Source organism: Topomyia yanbarensis, unplaced genomic scaffold (assembly GCF_030247195.1).
Source record: "Topomyia yanbarensis strain Yona2022 unplaced genomic scaffold, ASM3024719v1 HiC_scaffold_179, whole genome shotgun sequence".
In the NCBI taxonomy this organism is placed as follows: domain Eukaryota; kingdom Metazoa; phylum Arthropoda; class Insecta; order Diptera; family Culicidae; genus Topomyia; species Topomyia yanbarensis.
Window position 1 is genome coordinate 1 of NW_026683359.1, and position 19,181 is coordinate 19,181.

At 37.7% G+C, this 19,181-nt stretch overlaps 1 protein-coding gene across 1 annotated transcript in view; it reads right to left on the reverse strand.

Annotated features, from left to right (window-relative positions):
• Positions 1 to 6: 6 nt before the first annotated feature.
• The window catches only part of LOC131694875 (uncharacterized), a gene marked incomplete at both ends in the record, with an annotated part of 33,024 nt that continues 13,849 nt past the window's right edge, over positions 7 to 19,181 (reverse strand). Inside the window, 2 exons of the mRNA XM_058983394.1 lie at positions 7 to 311; positions 450 to 624. Coding sequence (XP_058839377.1) covers positions 7 to 311; positions 450 to 624 — 480 coding nt within the window. The remainder of the gene's footprint in view (positions 312 to 449; positions 625 to 19,181) is intronic.

Genomic DNA, 19,181 nt, shown 5'->3' on the forward strand with positions numbered 1-19,181 from the left:
CTGTCGCCAATCCAGATAGGCCCCCAGCAGATAGGATATCAGCATGCCCAGGTGACCTGCTATCTTCTGGATGGCACTCAGGAAGCCCCGGATGTCCGGTGATGAGATTTCACTGATGTACACCTGGGTCACGGTGGACACGATGGCACAGCAGAAACCCCCGACGAAGGCGGTGAAAAACATAGTTTCCACCGATTTGGCGAACACCGTCAGGATCCAGGATAGTGAAAACGGGAGTGCCATCAGCGTTAACACTCGTTTCCGGCCGTACTGCATTGCGACGCCTCCGAACATGCCGCCGAATAGGGCGCCTGTGGGAGAAGCGAACGGAAGGATTGTATTCAGATAGGATTTTAATTTCCCTTTCAGATTAGCACCCGAAGACGGCACACGTGCATACTCGTACGGATAACTTTCACTATCAGTTCTAGCAATCATTCGTTACTCACCTAGCAGCGAAAGACTTGCAATCCAGCTTGCCTGCTGATCGTCCACAGAAAAGGCAGTGTAATTACTTCGCTGCCGGAGGTGCACCTCTTGGAGGCTTGCAATCGCTGGGCTGGAGTAACCTTTTCCGAGACCGGCTGCAAGGGGACCGATGGATACTGCGAGGGCTGCGATTATCTAGAACGAGACAAGAATAATCATAAACCATAAAGGCTAAGTTTACTCTTGTAGGGCGAGGAGCATAGTTTGGATCCTATTGGCATTAGCATCTTTGCTTCGATCCTAAGAACTGACGTAATAACAAAAATAACTGGAAAATGGTGAAATATATCCACATGAGCGAAACGAAGGCTCAAGTCGAATGCCCCAATTATTGCACTACCATTTGAACCAATGCATTGAACAAATATGACACACGCTGTTCTAGCCAATGGCTCAAATGGGTAGTGTGATAATACGGACGGAAATGGGCTCATTACCCTATAATGCAAGAAAGTTTTGCATAGGATGTATGAACAACATTTTAAAGATCAGTTTTCCTCTAATTAAGAAAATACAGTGTATAGTACAGGACAAAATCCGACCCACGCCGCGTAAAGCAAGCGCATTTTCACGAAACCACGTTTTTGAACATATGAGCTTGATTAAAAACTGTTTAACATATTGGTACGGTTCAAGGATTATTTTCAAGGATGCTGGACTCGTTAATGACTCCCCGGAAAATAGTTCGATTTTATTATTTTTACCTTTCGCATAGGTTATGCAATCGCTCCACAAATCGACTTGAACTTTTAGTTGATCGGACTTCCGGTTCCGGAGTTACGGGTTAAAGAATTCGATCACAGCAAACTCCCACGTAAACGGGTACCACCATGATGTTGTTCAAATGATACAATCAGTGCTTTATTACTTATGGTCTAGATCACTAATAACCAATCAAAGTAGCTTTGACCTTATTGGCCACCTTCGAACAACAGCCACTCGTGTCCCCTGGTCACTATTGAGCTACGGGGCCCCTAGAATTGAATAGGTATAAACTGCTGTAGAATAGGATAATCAAAAATGATCCCCAGCATCGCGGAACCATTTCTACTCCATGCCAAATTTGACTAAAACCATTCAACCATAGAGAAATTATTTAAAAAAAAACCGACTTAGTCCACCTAACAGTGAGATAAGACATGTCTTACAAATATCACTGTTGGATCATTCATTAGTTTGCAAAACTCATGCGAAAAAGATACCCAACTAGTGGTGGGATGAAAACACTTTCGAGTTCTGCGCGGATAATACCTCGAATAAATTAATCAAATTAGTACAGCTCATTCAGTAAAAAATGGACAATATAAAAGAGTTGTATAATTAATAGAATAAATTAAATTGATTCAAACTAAAAAATTACGCAAAAGGAAACAAAAGGAATGACTGAGCAGAATCAATAAAATTAATAATACGAAGAAAACGAAATAAAATGAATGAAAAATAGAAATAATAAAGTTGAAAATGTGCAACATGAATAGAATGAATAAAATGAACAAAATAAATTAATTGAATAAAATGAATAAAATAAATAAAATGAATAAAAAAATAAGAAGGAAAAAGTGGATTTATATGCTTTGATTAAAGTCCTACAAAGTGCATAGATGAATTGAGTCCATCTTTTTTCATATTTTTTAATTGCATCGTAATGAAAAATGACGCGGTGGGGCAAATCAGACCTCTAAATAGTGGGGTAAATCCGATCGCTTTTTTGCTAAGAAAATGTTTATTTATCAAATTGAAACATTTTTTTTCTTGTCATTATTTATTATTTTTTTGGACAATGGTTCATAATTACAAACGAAAGACACAAAAACGTGATGAATATAGTATTCGTCGAGCAATTGCTCCGATGCCAATGGGAATAACTTTACGTGCTACTCCTCGTAATTTGGACATTCCAAGATTGACCAAAAACATAGGCGGTCGGGTTTATGCCACCATTTATGAAAACAAAAACGTTTTCGTAAAACGAATGTAACTCAAAAATTTCCCAAGACATGAATAAAATGCTATACACTGAAAGTTGCCCAGAAGTCTAACCTTTAATTTGGTATACAAAACGACGTAAAATAAGCATTGTATAGCCAAAACCATTTACTATGTCGGATTTGCCCCACCTTACCCAATATATCAAATTTTGAACAGCAATACAATAAATAAAATATATAAAATTGGTAGAATGAAAAAAATGAAAAAAATGAGCAGAATATGGAAGAAGTGATTAAAAAAAATGCAAACTTGAAATCGACCTTCAGGGATTTTAACCAAATTTGTGAGGAATTGTGCATCTAGGGCCAATATTTGAACCCAAATTTTTGTGTCAATTGAACCACCCCTCGGGCCATGGGAGCACCCCCGTTTTGACAAATTTCCAAAACCCTTGATTTTCTTTTGATCATATCTCCGGTTCTATTTACACTAGGATCTAGCCACAATATGCTTTTCGAAGAAAATTGTCCAAGAAGTCTAGAAAAATATTAAATTTTGGCGGTAGTGTTGCTAACTAGGCGATTTTTCAGTTGAATATTAAACGTTATTTTTCTCTCAATGCATATATTTCATTTTTTTTTGTGTTCTTCAGACATTTTTACGTAAAAAACATTAATAATCTCAATACAATTTGAGCGCATTCTGAGATACATCGATTGGAAGGAAAAACTACAAGTGGCAGCCCTATTGGGTTGCACGAACTGTTGACGTAGGACTATACTACTTAATGTAACATATTTATTTTCTTAGTACATTTATAGTAATAATAAATCAAAAATATTTCTTACGTATAGTTTAAGCACATAAAATCAACATTAAATGTTACATTTTGAACCAAACCTTCTTGGTTATTAGGTTATTTCATTTGCAGTAGGTGATTGAAGCCGATTAAACTTATTTGAAAAGATCTGAAGAAAGAAAACAGAAAATTGTGACTGAACTAATATCTGGAACTAAATCTTTATAGCACAAGATCAACTTTTAAAAGTTGTAAAAACTTTTCGATTGTATGTGGTAAAAAACTTGAACCGGTGAAGAAAAATCAAATTTTAGACAATATAATATAATCATATTTCACAGTATAGACTAAGCTTTCTAGTTATATTTTGCCTTTATTATAACTTTCCTAATGTACGCACACAAATGTAGCGAATGCACTGGTATTAATCATATATCGAAACTATAAATATACTAGAATCTAAACCAATTTGCAACGATTTTTCGAGTGGCAGTTTATTCATTCATAAATAGGTTTTGTAGTGTGTACCTATTAGCAGAATCAAAGTAGGATAGACTGAGTGGAAATGAATCACGTGAAGTGGAAATGAATCAATGAATTGATCGAACGTAAATAACAAACTTTCGTTGTGCTTTCCATCGATCCGCGTAAATTTGTAACTAAGAAAGTTTTCGTCTTTGCGCAACGAAAGCACAGATTGCTATCATGCAGGTTACGCAACCGCTAACAAACAGAGATGCTACATTGAAATCTGTATTTTGGTCCATCTGTGATAACTGAAACGGAAAAAAATAGTGATAAATTTCCGACAAATCAATGGAAAATCACAATATTTCCAAAAAACTATGAAATTTCCATCAAAATGCCAAAAATCTGCCATCTGAAAAAAAGAATCTGTGATCAAAAATTGTGAAAAAATCTGTGACATTACAGAAAAATCTGTGAATATGGTAACCCTGCTAACAAATTATATATACCTACCTCCAATTTCACCTTAAACATTGAACCCAAGCGCACAAAGAAAAATGAATCAATGCTGATAATGATGGGTAGAGCGAAAGAGACAACTAGTACCACGACACTATGTTATTCGTGTTTGCAAATGCTCGAATGTACAAGCGATTTTGTATATGCATAATTGTGTTCGAGATTGTGCTTAAAAGTGTTCTAGAAACGAGCACAACACAAAAGAAAGCATAGTGTTTGAACGGACAAGCTCAATCGCGTGTTGAACGGCACTGGGTACCTGAGCAAAAACGAACATCAAAATTACAAAAAGTAGAAATCATATTTTGATAATGGCAGCAAATTGAAATCTTATTTTGCTATCAATTTTAGATTTTTTAAACATGACAATTTTGCTATCCTTGTTTCTTAGAAGAATTTTCTATGTTTGTATTTCTTTGGTGAAATATCAAAGTGAATACATATATTGTTATCAAATTTTTTTTAACATGTGATGAGCTTTCAATTTACTCTCACTGATAACAGAATTAGTTTTCTGTTTGATAGGACAATTTTGCTGCTCTCCCTTTTGATCTTTTAATCGTTGAAACGACTAAAACGACAACAACCTGAGTAATCATTTGCCGAACATCACAACATCAAGTTTAGTTTTCAATTTGTTGTCAGACTCTGCTCGGGTAGCGTACCTCCACAGCCAGTGTAACGGACTTCTAACTCAGCTGCACTGGCTGTGAAAACACGCAGCGCAGTGATCTGCTCCGCCTGCCGTTCAACAGACAACTGAGCTTGTCCGGCCAAATCCGTTCTTTAAATAGTCGATGATGATGTCATTCATACAAGCGTAGCGCGCTAGGTACACAAATATGTCGTACCGGACTTGGGAAGCGCTACTTTCTGTGTGTAAATGTGCGATGTTTTGACTAAGTTGTACATTATGTAATTTTTTAATGCTACGATATCAAAAATCTTTGGGTTTATCTATTGGAATCTATTCTTAGAAGTATTTCGGAGCGATATGCGCAAAAATAATTGAAAATTTATCGTGAGATGACAGAATTATATGCGTTTAAAATTGGACTTTTTGTTACATACCTTTTTTGTAGAATTTGCAAAGTGCACTGCCATATCGAAAACAAAGACGTAGTCCTACGTCAAAAATTCATGCAAAAACAAGATCCGGTGTACAGCAAAATGGAACATATTATAACAACAGCATTTTACTTCACGTTTCCATTTCCACTGAGTGACATTACTTTGGAGTAACTGAATAGTATGTTTTGAATTATTTTAGAACATGATTAGAAATTTTAGTTCCATATTTCACTGGAGGGCGCCAACGATAACTTTTAAAGCACGAGGACGAAGGAGATTAAATGTTCTTTAAACACTCTTAATGCCCATATAAAACTACATATCCTTGTCAAAAATAATGATAAAACCAGTTATACTCAGTCTTGCATCGATAGAACTGCCGTAATATTTCAATCAAACCATTGAGCATTTGGTTTGTTACTTGGAATCGGATTATAATCAGCGAACACGTTATCGATTGAAAAGACATTTTTGGTGTGAACACTATGTGGTAGTATCATTACTTAACCATAGTAACGTTATAAAGCTGTGAGAAATTTTCAACAAAATTAAAAAAAAATTTGTGCCCTCAAATGTTAAAATTCGCCAAAAAAGACTTTTCTGGTCCGTATACACTACACAAGTCAAACAAATCAAAAACAAAAAAACAAATCAAACGATTCGAATGACGAACACTGTTAATGCCGATCAGATGAACCACACATATCGGTTCTATGGATTCCGAATGATACACTTTTCAACGAACAATTCCATTGTCTGTCGCCAGCGAAAGGAGAAGCGAAACACCATTTACATAATTGCTCATCCTGTGTTGGGATGGGAAGATGGAAATAATTATGTGACATGCATGAAATGGGGAAAGGAAATAAGGCGCCATCAGAATTATAGAGTGCTTTACTCGTTATTATATCCAGATAAATACAGAGGAATGGGATGAGGTGTGTAATAACGATGCCAGCGCTTTATCAACCATCATTCCCTATTTTGTCATCCCTCATGGTTTGTAACGTTTTCAAGCAGGTTGTATTGTTTTATGACATTCTAACACAGGATGGTATATTCATTGGTCTCATTTGAATAGTCTACAGATAAAAAACTACATTCATTTCGTAACTGTATATAGTTATACAATGTATGCTGGACACACCTAAGTTATAATGATTACTGAAGAGTTATTGCTTTAAAGCATATACCTACTGGATCTAACGCAGAGCTGGCATCATAATCGATGGGTTAGCTGCAAGGGAGCTGAGCTAAAAAATTATATTGAAACACGATTTTAAATGGCTGTAATCGACTTATTAACACATTTTAATTAAATTTACATCGACAGGCAACACCCTCCGTAGTTTCACAGCAAAGAAGAAAAAAACTACAGTCAAGGATCTCTCGCTCCAGGCTTCTTCAATCGTTGTGCCGGTCGTAAATCGGCAGGTTCTATGATATTCCCACGTTCAATTAAACGGCAGGTAAGTGGCGGCAAACTACTCGTAATCCAAAGCAATTAGCATATTAAAAAGCATGCTCGTAAAATATGTATGACCAGTAAAGAATGCCCAGGCTTCAGTAGACCTTTATATAGGAAATAGTACCGCAGGTGGTGACGGCGAACTACGCGCGCCCATACGACAGGCAAATCGCAATTCAATTAACCTGTTCCAGTTGATTGAACGACTCAGTAGTAACTGGTCATTCCTATCCAACGCATACATTAGCACATGTGTGGCATTGATACCGATGGGGGCCAGGAATTGTTTAAAATGTATGTTCAATCACTTTTCGCAATAAACAATGAATCTGTTAGCGCGCAACTAAACTTTTTTTCAAAAATATTCATATTCAAAAATACGGTGCGAATTATCTTAATGCAATAATGTGCCTAAATTCACTATACCACCGTGTACGCATTAAACGTCTAAGATATCATCGTTTTTTATCTAAGCTACATGCGAAAGTTTTACTGGAATTGTTTTGGTGAATCCCAGGGAAGTATCTTAGGTTCTATTTTAATCATTTTTTTTATGAACGGCATATTTGAAATGGGTCTTATAATTTCACAGCGTAAATTTTTAGCGGATCAAATCGTTCTCTTCATTGCAGCTCACAATATAAATACGTGCACAGTTGATCGAGCATTTACAACCCCGATATTGACATTTGAAATTGTTTCAATCACATTTAAATACATATTGCCCAAATAAACCATGAAAATAGGTAGTCACATAATTTGTTTAAAATTATGGGTATATTTCCGATAAACAATTCATTAGTTTGCTTATAAAAGTTCAAATTGAAATCGCAGCTGGTTTCGTCAAACTTGCGCCTCTAATCAGCCTATTCTGTCCATGCTACCAACAGTCAGTGAGTTTACTGGTTGGATCAACTGAAGCAAGACTTGATAATTTTTGAATGTTTGCGAGCATAGACGCAATGAATTGGAAAAATATTGTCGATAAAATTAAATTGTACAGTCGAACGTAAAATGTGAACTGTACTTTAACGGACAGTTTATTCATAACACTCTTGCGAGCTATATGTACCGATCAGGTAAAGGTGCACATGACAGAAACATGGCGCTAATTGTGGTACCCATTTACCAGTCAATATAGACGGCTCCAAGGAGTGGCATTGTGGGACCTGTGGTCCCCTACGTATTCTAACTAGAAGCTCGTTTTGTAGAATAATATTTATTTTCCTCAGTCTTTTTTTATTTATCTGTCATTACAAATATTTTGGGATTGTTCCACATGATGTTACGTTATTATATTTTTGCACTTTAATATGCAGTTAGAAGGTTTCTAGTGATATTCAAACACTATAAAATGAAAAGGCAATCAATATAAATTGTATGATCGTGATGCAAGGACTGTTTTAATAATTAAATATTACTAGTATTATATTTCGAAAAATAAACTTGAGTGTCTAGCAATTCCGGTCGAAAAACTTTTGTTGGCAATTTTGTAAAAACACCGCTATGTTCCTCACACACTCATATTTACACATACAATATGACAAAATTAAACAATTTCGCGGTTTGTGCAAATAGAGCACGAGAGGTGTTAGCGAAATTAATATGCGCTTAAAGGGATTTTCCGGCAAAAAAATGAAATTTATTCATATTAAAACGGAAATGCAACCAATATCAATTCAATTACACATAATTGTATAGCATGTAACCGAAAACTCAATATTAAGAAGACATATATCTCTTTCCTTCCTCCATACAAACGAGAAGCGACAGAGGTTCCAGCGCCTCTACTGGAGGAAGGTGGGAAGCTTAATGTAAAAGTGTATATGTATGTGTGCATCACTATGGGGAGTACCACCTTTACCCGCAAGTGGCGTTGCTGTTACTGTCTCCAGACTCTGGACAGAGTTGCCAGTCTTCTTGATATGCAGTCTTCGATATAACCCAAATAACCTCTCAACCAAGAAATATTGAACTTTCATGCAATAACAAGTTTTATATTCAAGAAAATGGATTATAAACGCAAACGGAATTTCAACCCCTGTGAATCGAAAAAACTTTGATGCGAGAGGATAGCGTGGATTGCCTGCAAAAGGTTATGAGCTGAAATTAGAATGCGTCATCTGAGAGGTTTCAATACGTGCACTATTTTATTTTTATTTTTTTTATTTAGTTACATAATCCATCCGACAAAAATAGCCTTAAACTGGTCAAACCATAACATTGGGAACTGCGACACTTTCTGTGCAAACTTATGCGATGGATCAGCAAAATGAAACATATGTTCAATTGCGGAGTAAGTTCGAATGAATGCTGTTAGCGGTTCATTGAGATCAAATGTCGTACGATGAATTCGAGCGCAGGGATCGTTGCGAGGCGCGAAATTCAAGAAGGGGCTGTGTCTTCAGGGATTTGATTTCGATGTTTAATTATTTTGCCACAAATACTGCTTGTTCAGTTTTCCTACGTCGTTTCAGTGAGTCAAGATCGAATAGACGAAAATGATCCGGGTACCGTGGTATATCCAGAGGATTCTGCCAGGGAAGGAATCTCAGTGCAAGTTGAATAAACCTTTTTTTTTCAATCCGAATGATCCACACTAGCTAATGAGAACTCCAAAGCAGGCATGCAGCATAAAGGAAACCGATACTTTAATTCTTGCATGGTGAGTCTCATTAACAAAACGTGATTATTCGGCCTAATACGGTGGCCGTTGACTTCTGGTCTTTCGCATAAGACCGAGCATTCGTGAATATTTGCTGAGGGTGAAAATACAGCGTCGGTTTTCGGAAGTAACTTTCATCTGGCTCGAACATATCAGGCACGCGATGCTGATAACGATCAACAACTTGGTCCAAGCGAAACGATTCATTACGCAGATCAACTTAAAACACGTTCTTGTTTTTAACAACGCTAGATCCCCATGTATATGGATAATCGAAACATTGAAGTCAAATTATATGATCTGGCACCACGGACTTACAAAGTGGCTATTGAACGATTAATGTCGTATTTGGGAGTAGTTGAATCTAAAGCCAAATTTGTGGCTGTTGTTCAATTAATAATGACAACTGCAAGAACAACGTCAGATACCACAACTTCAACGCTACTACCAATGACGGAGGGTTCGCGCTGGTGACCCGAAGTTTGGGCCTGACCGAGAACATCAATATGGGGGCTGTGGCACCTGAGAGACTCAATCAAATGCGTGAAGTTATAAATAGAAGTACCGCGTGTCCGTTTGTATCATTCGTCGCTCGCCTGCCAAACGAGCAACATCATAGCTATACCGACAATAAACACCGTTAACCGTGTTCGAATTTGCACTTGTTTCTTGCTGTGTGCTTCTCACGCACGCGATTTGGAATGAGCAGTTATAGTAATGCTATGGTATGGTTCGAATTGTGTACAGTTAATGATTTGCAAAATTAAGTTGGTAGGGTGGGTTTGGATTGAGCTCAGCACACTGCAGAGTGCGACGTGTTTGTGCTGTTTGTTAGTTAGCGTTGTGGAAAAAAAATTCTTGAGCTGGTAGTTCTTATGTCTAAATACTTTTGGCGGTTTGTAGGTATCTGGGAAATGGACCTATTGGCACACACATTCCATATTTTGGATATACGTGATTCGTTTTTATCACTAAGGTATCTGCTGACATGTTTCTGTAGGTATTTCTAAAGCACGGGCGGACTCAACGAGGTTTGTGCTTACTGAACGACGGGCGTTAGTTGAGGATTTTGGTGGGGTACTGGAGAAAATGTTCATTGTTTTAAAGTCCTTGCACATTCCATTACACTGCAATGGCATTCTATCGAATTCGATTAATAACGATTATTGTTCAACAAATTTGGAAAAAAATCAGCCTTACGACTTACCACAGATAACAGACATTTAAGCTAGAAGGAAATTTCTTATAAATCCTGTGTAAACTTTCAAATTGATAAACGTTGGAAATCCGCGTTTCACTATTGCCATCTACGCAACTGTTTGCTACACGTGTTTGACAACTGCATTTCACCTGCATTGCGTCGATCACTGCGCCACCTACAAACGTTTGTCAAACGTGTTACAGTGTTTTATTTATTCGGAATTTCAGCGGCGGGTATTTGCTCGAGCGTAAACGACTGCTATTTGTGGACTTAATTATAGTTTCCAATAACAATTCACGGCACAAGTTAGAAGGGAAATCTTAAATGTATTCTACTTCATTACGGTTATATCTCAGACATTACCCACCCACCTTTTTGTTCTCATCCTTTATCTAGCTCAAATTTTTACTGATCATATCAAGACGAAACTTTTTCTACTGAAACACGTGTATTTTCCAAACAAACCGATGTGAAAACTTTCCAAATCTGACCATTGTACAGACCATTGCGACTGAATTAATAAAGTGTTCGAATATTCAGTCCTTCATGCTTTAACATTTGATTTAATTTGTCCTAATTTGCTCTAAGCCAATTTGGTAGCACATTGAAAATGCAGCATGACTAGCGAACACCATGTGCAAATTTATTTTATCGCATCATTTTTCAGGGCACAGGCACAATACGTTACTTTCAAAGTTATTGGTTTTTGATAAAGATACAGAATCGATCCTTAACAAGTACAAAGTTACAAATTAATAAAGTTAATAAAAGGAATTATCTAATTCAATTCTTTTTCCATTATGTATTCGTCCTAATAAGGACGGTTTGCTGATAACTGTATTGTGATTCAGGTCGAGAATCCTACGAAACGATTTGAACTTTGTCGCCAAGGCTAATACACACGGTATAATCCAGCAATTCGCCGTACTGCTTCCGGGAACTGTAAACGACAAAATCCTTTCAGTACGCACAGACAAACGCTCTCCTTCCGTAGCTCATGTCAAATGAGAGATGCAACAGCTATCCTGCCAGCAGCAGCAACAATCCTTCTCGTTCTGCTAAGAGAGTAGGCATTGCAATAATGAAATTAGGTCAAAAACATTCCTTTTATATCAAGCGATGAAATTCGTTATTGCTTGTTTTATTTATGTGACTTTAAGCTATAAATTCTTTCGTCACGTAAGCGATGAAATGTGTAGGACGCTTATAAGTGTCGAGATGAGGTCTGTATTAGGGAAAGTCTTGCACTAATTTGTGAAAATTGTATATGTATTCAAACACACAAAAAATTAGTATATCTTTTTACTGGCAATTATTGGGACACGAGAATTTACTTTTTTTTCTTTTACTAATTTTCTTCGGGGTAGCTTTCTTGGCAGGTCCGGTGGGCCGTCTTTAGCTTAGGGGTTTTCTGCTTGTTCGCTGCAGCGTTTGACGGTTTGGTGGCCTTTGTTTAATGGCAGTTGCTACCGCTACGTCGCAGCTTTGGCCTTCTTCGCAGCCGGTTTCTTAACGGTTGCAGTTGCCTTTTTGGCGTTCTCACCACCATCAGCGTTTTTCTCCTCTCCGGTAGTAGCCGGTCTTCTTTGGCAGCAGAGTGGCCTGGACATTAAGCAACAAACCACTCTGGGGAAATAGTCACGCCGGAGAGCAATTTGTCCAGCTCTTCATAATTTCGAATGGCCAGCTGCAGATAAAGAGGGATGGTCCTGGTCTATTGGTTAACACGGGCAGCGTTAACCAGCTCCATTGCTTTGGTGGCAAGATATTCATCACTGCTGACAGGTAGAGGGGTGCTCCTTCATCGACACGATCGGTGTAGTTCATCGACACGATCGGTGTAGTGACCCTTTCTCAGCAAACGATGGATTTGACCAAAAGAACGTGAATGATGCCGTACTCGAATACGGCCCCCGGTTTTATACTGGGTTCAGTTTATGTCCAACCCCGAAGGGGCCGGCCATCGAACAAAAATAATTTACTTCCATCATCAAAGAGGAGGAGCTGGTCTGGTTCGCTTGTAATCAAATTGTACGAACCAATCATGGTGCAGTAGTCATTAACTTTCACAAAATCCATTATTTTCAGTAATTGTGCATACTACAGAACTAGTTACAAAATTGTTTCTTTAAATATGATTTCATTCAGTATAACAGCAGATATTCACGTTCAAAAACTCGGGTAAAATTCCGGACGAATATTTTGAAACGGGGCCGCTATATTGAAACGTTAGAAGTATTCTACCTCAAAAACAGAATTGATCATTAATAAGCAGAAAGTTACAAGTTAAGAGAAATAATTTTCTAATTCGATTATTTTTCCATTATCGAGAATCCGATAAAGTATTCAAACCTTGTCGGCACGTTATTGTTCACTGCTAAAGATACAGAATTAACCATTGACAAACGCAAAGATAAAACAAGTTAATAACTGGAATTTTCTAATTCAATTTTCTTTTCATTACGTATTCGTTCTAATAATAACGGTTAGCTAATAACTATGTCTTGTGATTCGGGTCGAGAATCCTATGAAAGGATTCTAATCTGGTTGGCAGGAACAATACCTACGGTATAAATAAGCAGTTCGCTATCTCGCTTCTGTCGCGCAATCTTCGCTCGGAACTGCGAACAACAAAATCTTTCCAGTACACACAAACAAACGCTCCCCTTCCGTGGCTCATGTCAAAGGATAGATGCGCATTTATCCTGCCAGCAGCAGCAGCGATAATCTACCAACAGAGTAGGCATGGTAATGAAGGAATTCGGGAAGAAGCATTCCTTTTATATCAAGCGATCAAATGAGTGTTACCAAACGATTGAACAAGGCTCTAACGGTAGAAGCGACTCTTTTGCTGGTATCGCAGGGTCGGCTAGCTACCGGGTAATCAAGGGCAACGCGGATCAACAGCAAAAACCTACAACTTTCATATTTTGTCCACTTTTTTATTTGTGGGTATTTATAGTGTGTGGGTGTGGGGTGTAATTTACATTTGTTGTAATGTGTCGTGTGCACTACTGCTATCACTCAACGTACCGTACTTTTGTTGCTTCTGTATATGTGCGTCTCGACACTGATGATGCCGACGGGCGAGATCCCCTCGCGGACGTCGGCGAAACGGGCCGGATGAAGGCTCCGAAGGTTCCCGGTACGATGGTGATCCAGATTGCCGCTGCGCGGACCACAGGGTGTTGCTGGCTTGGATGCAGGCAGGCGTCTTCCCTCCTTGGCAAGCATCGGCGTGACCGCGGCTAACCGCAATGGCCAACACCAAGAGGGGACCCTCCTTTACGATTAGGGCCAGCGGCCCGAGGGTTTGGAATACCGGCGTGCAGCGCCGGTTGACGGATGATGATCCTTTACGGATTAGGCGCGGAGTCCTCCTGTATTCGCGAGCCGAACCGTGTGCTGGATGATTTGAAGTGGTGCGAAGAAGCGCTAAGATGCACTAAGAGGCCCTGGTGAAAATTTTTGCAGCACAAGGTTGCTAAATAAGATGATCGCTGCTTCATGGCAAAATACTAAACTACCTGAACGATCGCAACACTTTTTAAAACTATCTGCCCGCTCCAAAGGGGGGGGAGGTATAATAAACTTCACCAGTGAGATGCGAACTAAACACACGGACGCCTGATTTTAAAAGAGACCAGAGCTGAGAACTACTGGACCTTTCATAATAATTTCAATTATATTTCCCTCCAATTTCTATCCGAAATCCATTTTTAAAAGTTTCGCACCATCCGTGAACAGTGCCATAAGTTCTCGTGAAGATGGCAAACTCTCTTTACAGCGGTACGCACCCTTTAGCTTCCCTACTTACTGTTGTGTATTGTAGCATATGAAACGTGAATGTTCAACAAACAACAAATATTTACAACAAAAATCTAAACGATGGAACCAACATGTGTATGACGCTGATGAGTGTCGAGATGAGATCTGTGTTAGAGAAATTTGTGAATTTTTTTGTTTTCTCCATTTTTTTGCAGATTTACGGTTTCTCAAATAGTGTACCATTAAAATGCACAAATAAATTTGATAGCAATTTTTTACTGGCAATTGTCTGAAACGATTGGTGTTCGAACCATAATAATCCATCAACAAGCAACGAAACGTAAGCGAAAATTTGGCTGCTTTTCACATGGTTTATACAATAATACGGAGTTTTCGATAGTGTACAGTTGCAATACCAATTTGAAGCTTCAATTAATTTTTAAGTTGGACTTTTCTAGATCGATTGGTATTTGAATGACGCAAATCTATCAACAATTGAAAGTGCTACAGTTGTTTGAAATTAAGCCAAAGTTTCGTGACGCGGATCGAATTTCAGATTTTAGTTCTACACCTAGCCCAGCTCCATATAATGGAGAAAAGCATCTTCAATGCTAAAACATTATCGAAAAAGAGAAGAAAAATGAATCCAAAAAATAATGCTCCGAAGCACAAACATGATCGTCGCACAGCTAAGCAATCGCACAGATAAGCAATGAACAACTTCAACTCCACACTCTGGCGATGACGAGGACACCGAAGAAGTCGTCCGCAAGTACAAAGCCAGACGCAGCTGCTGAAAAAACATGTTTTTTTTTAAATTTCTTTCTGCGATTTCGTGATTTTTCACATCATTTGCCACTTCTTTTCTTACCTGAATGATGTCAATGGATTATATTTATCATTTGTGTTATTAATTTTTAAATGATCTGCAGTATTCGTATTTTTCAAATAAAAGTTGAACCGATTATTTTCTAGGCGTGTACATTGATTATTTAACTTCGAATATAGTAACCTATAGTACCATCAGATTTTAAAAATATCGAAAAAAGTACCTTCACCTTATTAGATTTAGCTTTAAAATATTTAGCCAGGCATAAAATCATTATTGCCAAAACGTTGCCAGATGTACAACTTGCCCAACGAATGCTTGTCAAAATCAGTGTCAAAATACCATCGCTCGAGCTCGCCAAAAAAAACTAACCCACTTGACCGCACTCTCCATGAATAATTGTTTATGTTTTTATCAACTTTTTTCACTAGCACGGATGGCGAATCGTTATTAATATACTAGGGATCATGAGCCAGTCCATGAATCAATGGATTATATTCTGATTTCTGTGATATTGTTCACAGGAAGTTATGACCATCAATCACTAAGTTACATATTTTATGAACTACATCATATAAATGGAAATAAATTTTATGATTGTGTGAACTATTTCTGGAGAACAAATGGTGAATAGTGACTAACTTATTCGCGTGGAAATATCCAGGCTGTTTTGATTTTGTGATCTTATTCACAATCAAGAAAACCAGATCATGAACAAGATACAATTAATCGTGGATTAGTCCACATCGTATAGTCGGACCGTAAACAATGTTCGTAAATTTATGAATAAAATTACGAGTCAACCTTTGGTTTATAAATAATGTTCATAAAGTTTTGAACTAGTTCATGTACCGAAGAAACGATTTGGTAATAACGGCGGAAACCGTGACTGAAATATTCAACATATAAAAGCGTTATGCATGCGTTACTGAGACAAAATTGAAAATAATTATAAAACTGAATTCTTGCTCACGGTGTAGTTTTCGTAACGTAAAACCATGATTGTACCAGTATTCATGGACCATAGTATTGTATTCGCGAATCTGGTAACAATTTTTTCTGTGTGTCCTTACTTAACATCCGTGTTTGGAAACGCTCACTGTTTTGTGCCTGATATCTTTAAAATGAGCATAATAGAAGATGATCACTGAGGGAGAACGCTACTGCTGGGCCTAATGATGAGTAAATATTTGTTAATGCTTGCTTAGAAGCCAGATTTTAAACGAATGCCATTTTCCAAAATCTTCTACTAAACGAGACAGAAGAACCGTGTCGGAAAAAAAGTTTCTTTCATTCGATATGCCGAAAATAAGATATATTTTTTCAAGAAGCAATGTCCCTCTTTGTCGCCAGGCTAAAGCCACCTGAGCCGGTCAGTTACATGAATTGGAATGGGGAAGGCGCCGTGAACTCTGTGCTAGTTAGATCAACCAGATCGATTGATCGAAGGAAAACCACTTAGATGTCTTGTTTAGCTTGAAATAGTGCTTGGATTATAATTGCACCACACTACACGATTACTTGATCAATACAATGGATAGAATTGAACGTTGTTCAACACTAAACAGAACACCTAATAGGTTGTGAAACAGAAAGCGGAAATCGTGTAATATAAATTATTTGAGAAATGCAATAAGCTAATCAGCATTGAGCCTTCAAGCAAGAACGGTGTAATACTACTAGACATGAGAAAAGTGTACCGACAAAACTGCGAATCAACACTAAGCAACTGGACAACGTTTAAATAATTCAACACAATAAATCATTCAGCACAACTCAATCCAAAAGTATCACATTCGACGTAACGGTCATTTGTTCCAATTAGTCCCAGTGCGGGTGTGCCAATCCCAAATTGCAGCTTAATATTAATTTGAATAAACGGTGGTTAGGCGTTAACATTCCAACACTAATATCGCGTGCCTTGTTTACCTTTCCGCAAAATTGAAGCATGTTGCGCTAACAATCAAGTATCGTGTGGTACTTTATTAACAAAACGTGTCCATAAAACTAGTACAACAAGGCAATTAGTATTTTTGGACCAGAGCGGAAACCAGCACTTATTGTAGGCAGTTTTCCCATTCACGTGCCACACAGCATACGTTTATTTAGTAGAGAATAGCCGGGTGCTTTGTCCAGTACTCCCAGTTGTTCGTTTTTAATTCTGATAAATTGTTGATGGTTAAATGCTAAGAAATCTTTTCTTGTCAGATTTATGAACAACTCATGAGTGAGTGGTATTAGTCGTTCGTGATTCAATAGTAAAAATCATTGAACTAGTTGCCTTTACAATTGAGGAACGAGTAACCAAAACTAGTGAAAATTGGACACCAAAACTATTTTCCCCGCTTACACGATTTTCGACAGACATGGGAAACATGCAATGACTAAAAAATACCGACTACTATATAAATCGCAATCGATAACCAACTGGATAACTAATTAATGTCAAAGCGGCAACCAGTCATGCCAAACTGTTTCGTGGAGTGTTAATTCGACAACCATTTAATTTGACGTATTTCAGAAAGAAACACCTATAGACGTATTCCTCTTATATAGTTTAGATAAATATGCAAAAACATCTGCTTGATGGTATCTAGTGGTGCTAGATTTTTTATTGATATGTTAATTGCTACCGTACACCGAAAGACCTTGACCCACTACAGAAGCTCTGCGAAGCCAGTCGACGCTGTTCAGTATAGCCGCATCTCGATTAAGTAAGTTATTGGATGCTTTTTGCTTATGCAGATTAGGTAGCCTGAAAGGGTTTATGTTTGTAATAAATTGCAGCCCGTCTTAAATTTTGTACCAGCCATAATAGTGAACAGTGTCAGTGGGACCACATGGACACTTTTATCTTTTCAAATAGTTTTACCGATAGTATTTTATAGCGCTGCATAATACGTGTGGTTTTTTATTTCACACACGGCTAACTGCGGTATCTTTACTTAGTGAGATGGGTGTCTATTTCAATGTTCTGTTAAATAGATACAGTACGAACACAAAATTATTGCCACAAATTTAATTCACCATCCTGCATTTATCGTATGTATCGAATTAAAATTAAATGTGTAGGGCGCTTTTATACAAGTATTTAGCACAATTCATATATTTCGGATCAATCGTTGGAAGTTGTGTGATAAAAGATTATTGGAAGTTGTTTGGTAAGGTTTTTGACAAATTACCTCATTACATCGCAATTCGGAAACTACAATGGCTTAGAATTGCAGCTTGGCTGACTTATTGGTTGTAGTCCCATCTTTCTGACGCAATGCAATGCAATGTAATCAGTTTCACAATGTAATCAGTTTCGGAAGCTTGCGAGCGCTATGCGGCTATAAATATCGCCTAAAAGGACGAGTTCTAGAACGAGTCGATTCTATTCGTGACCTGGGAGTACTCTTTGATTGTAAGTTAAGTTTTTATGGGCATGTAAGTGTGACAACCGCCAAAACTTTTGGGATGTTAGGTTTTTTAAACGGAATTCTGCAGACTTCGACGATTTCTACGCATTAAAGTCTCTTTACTGTGCTTTGATTAGAAGTGTTCTGGAGTACGCTGTACAAGTGTGGTCCCCATATCATGCCGTTCAAAGATCCCGTTAGATTACCGTCATATGCAGATAGATGTAGGGGAAGAGGGTATAATACGCCCCACCCCACAGTGGGACGAGCCCGGACTTAAGTCCATATATGAATGTTATGCGATATTCTCGCTAGTATTTTTCTCCTACCAGCTGAGTCATCGGAGACATTTTTGCGAGATTTTATGTGATTTGAACGTAAAATTTTTGGCAGCTTTTTGAAGGGCATAATTCAAGTGTTTTTGCATAATTTGTCCATAGGAACTACATCCGGTTATTTTCGTTTTTCAAAGAAATGGATTATCCGTGTGATAAAATTACATCGTAAAATCGCCAAAAATAAGTCACTATTTGTTTTAGTTAGTGTCTAGACTCTTTGTCATGATTTTTATTGA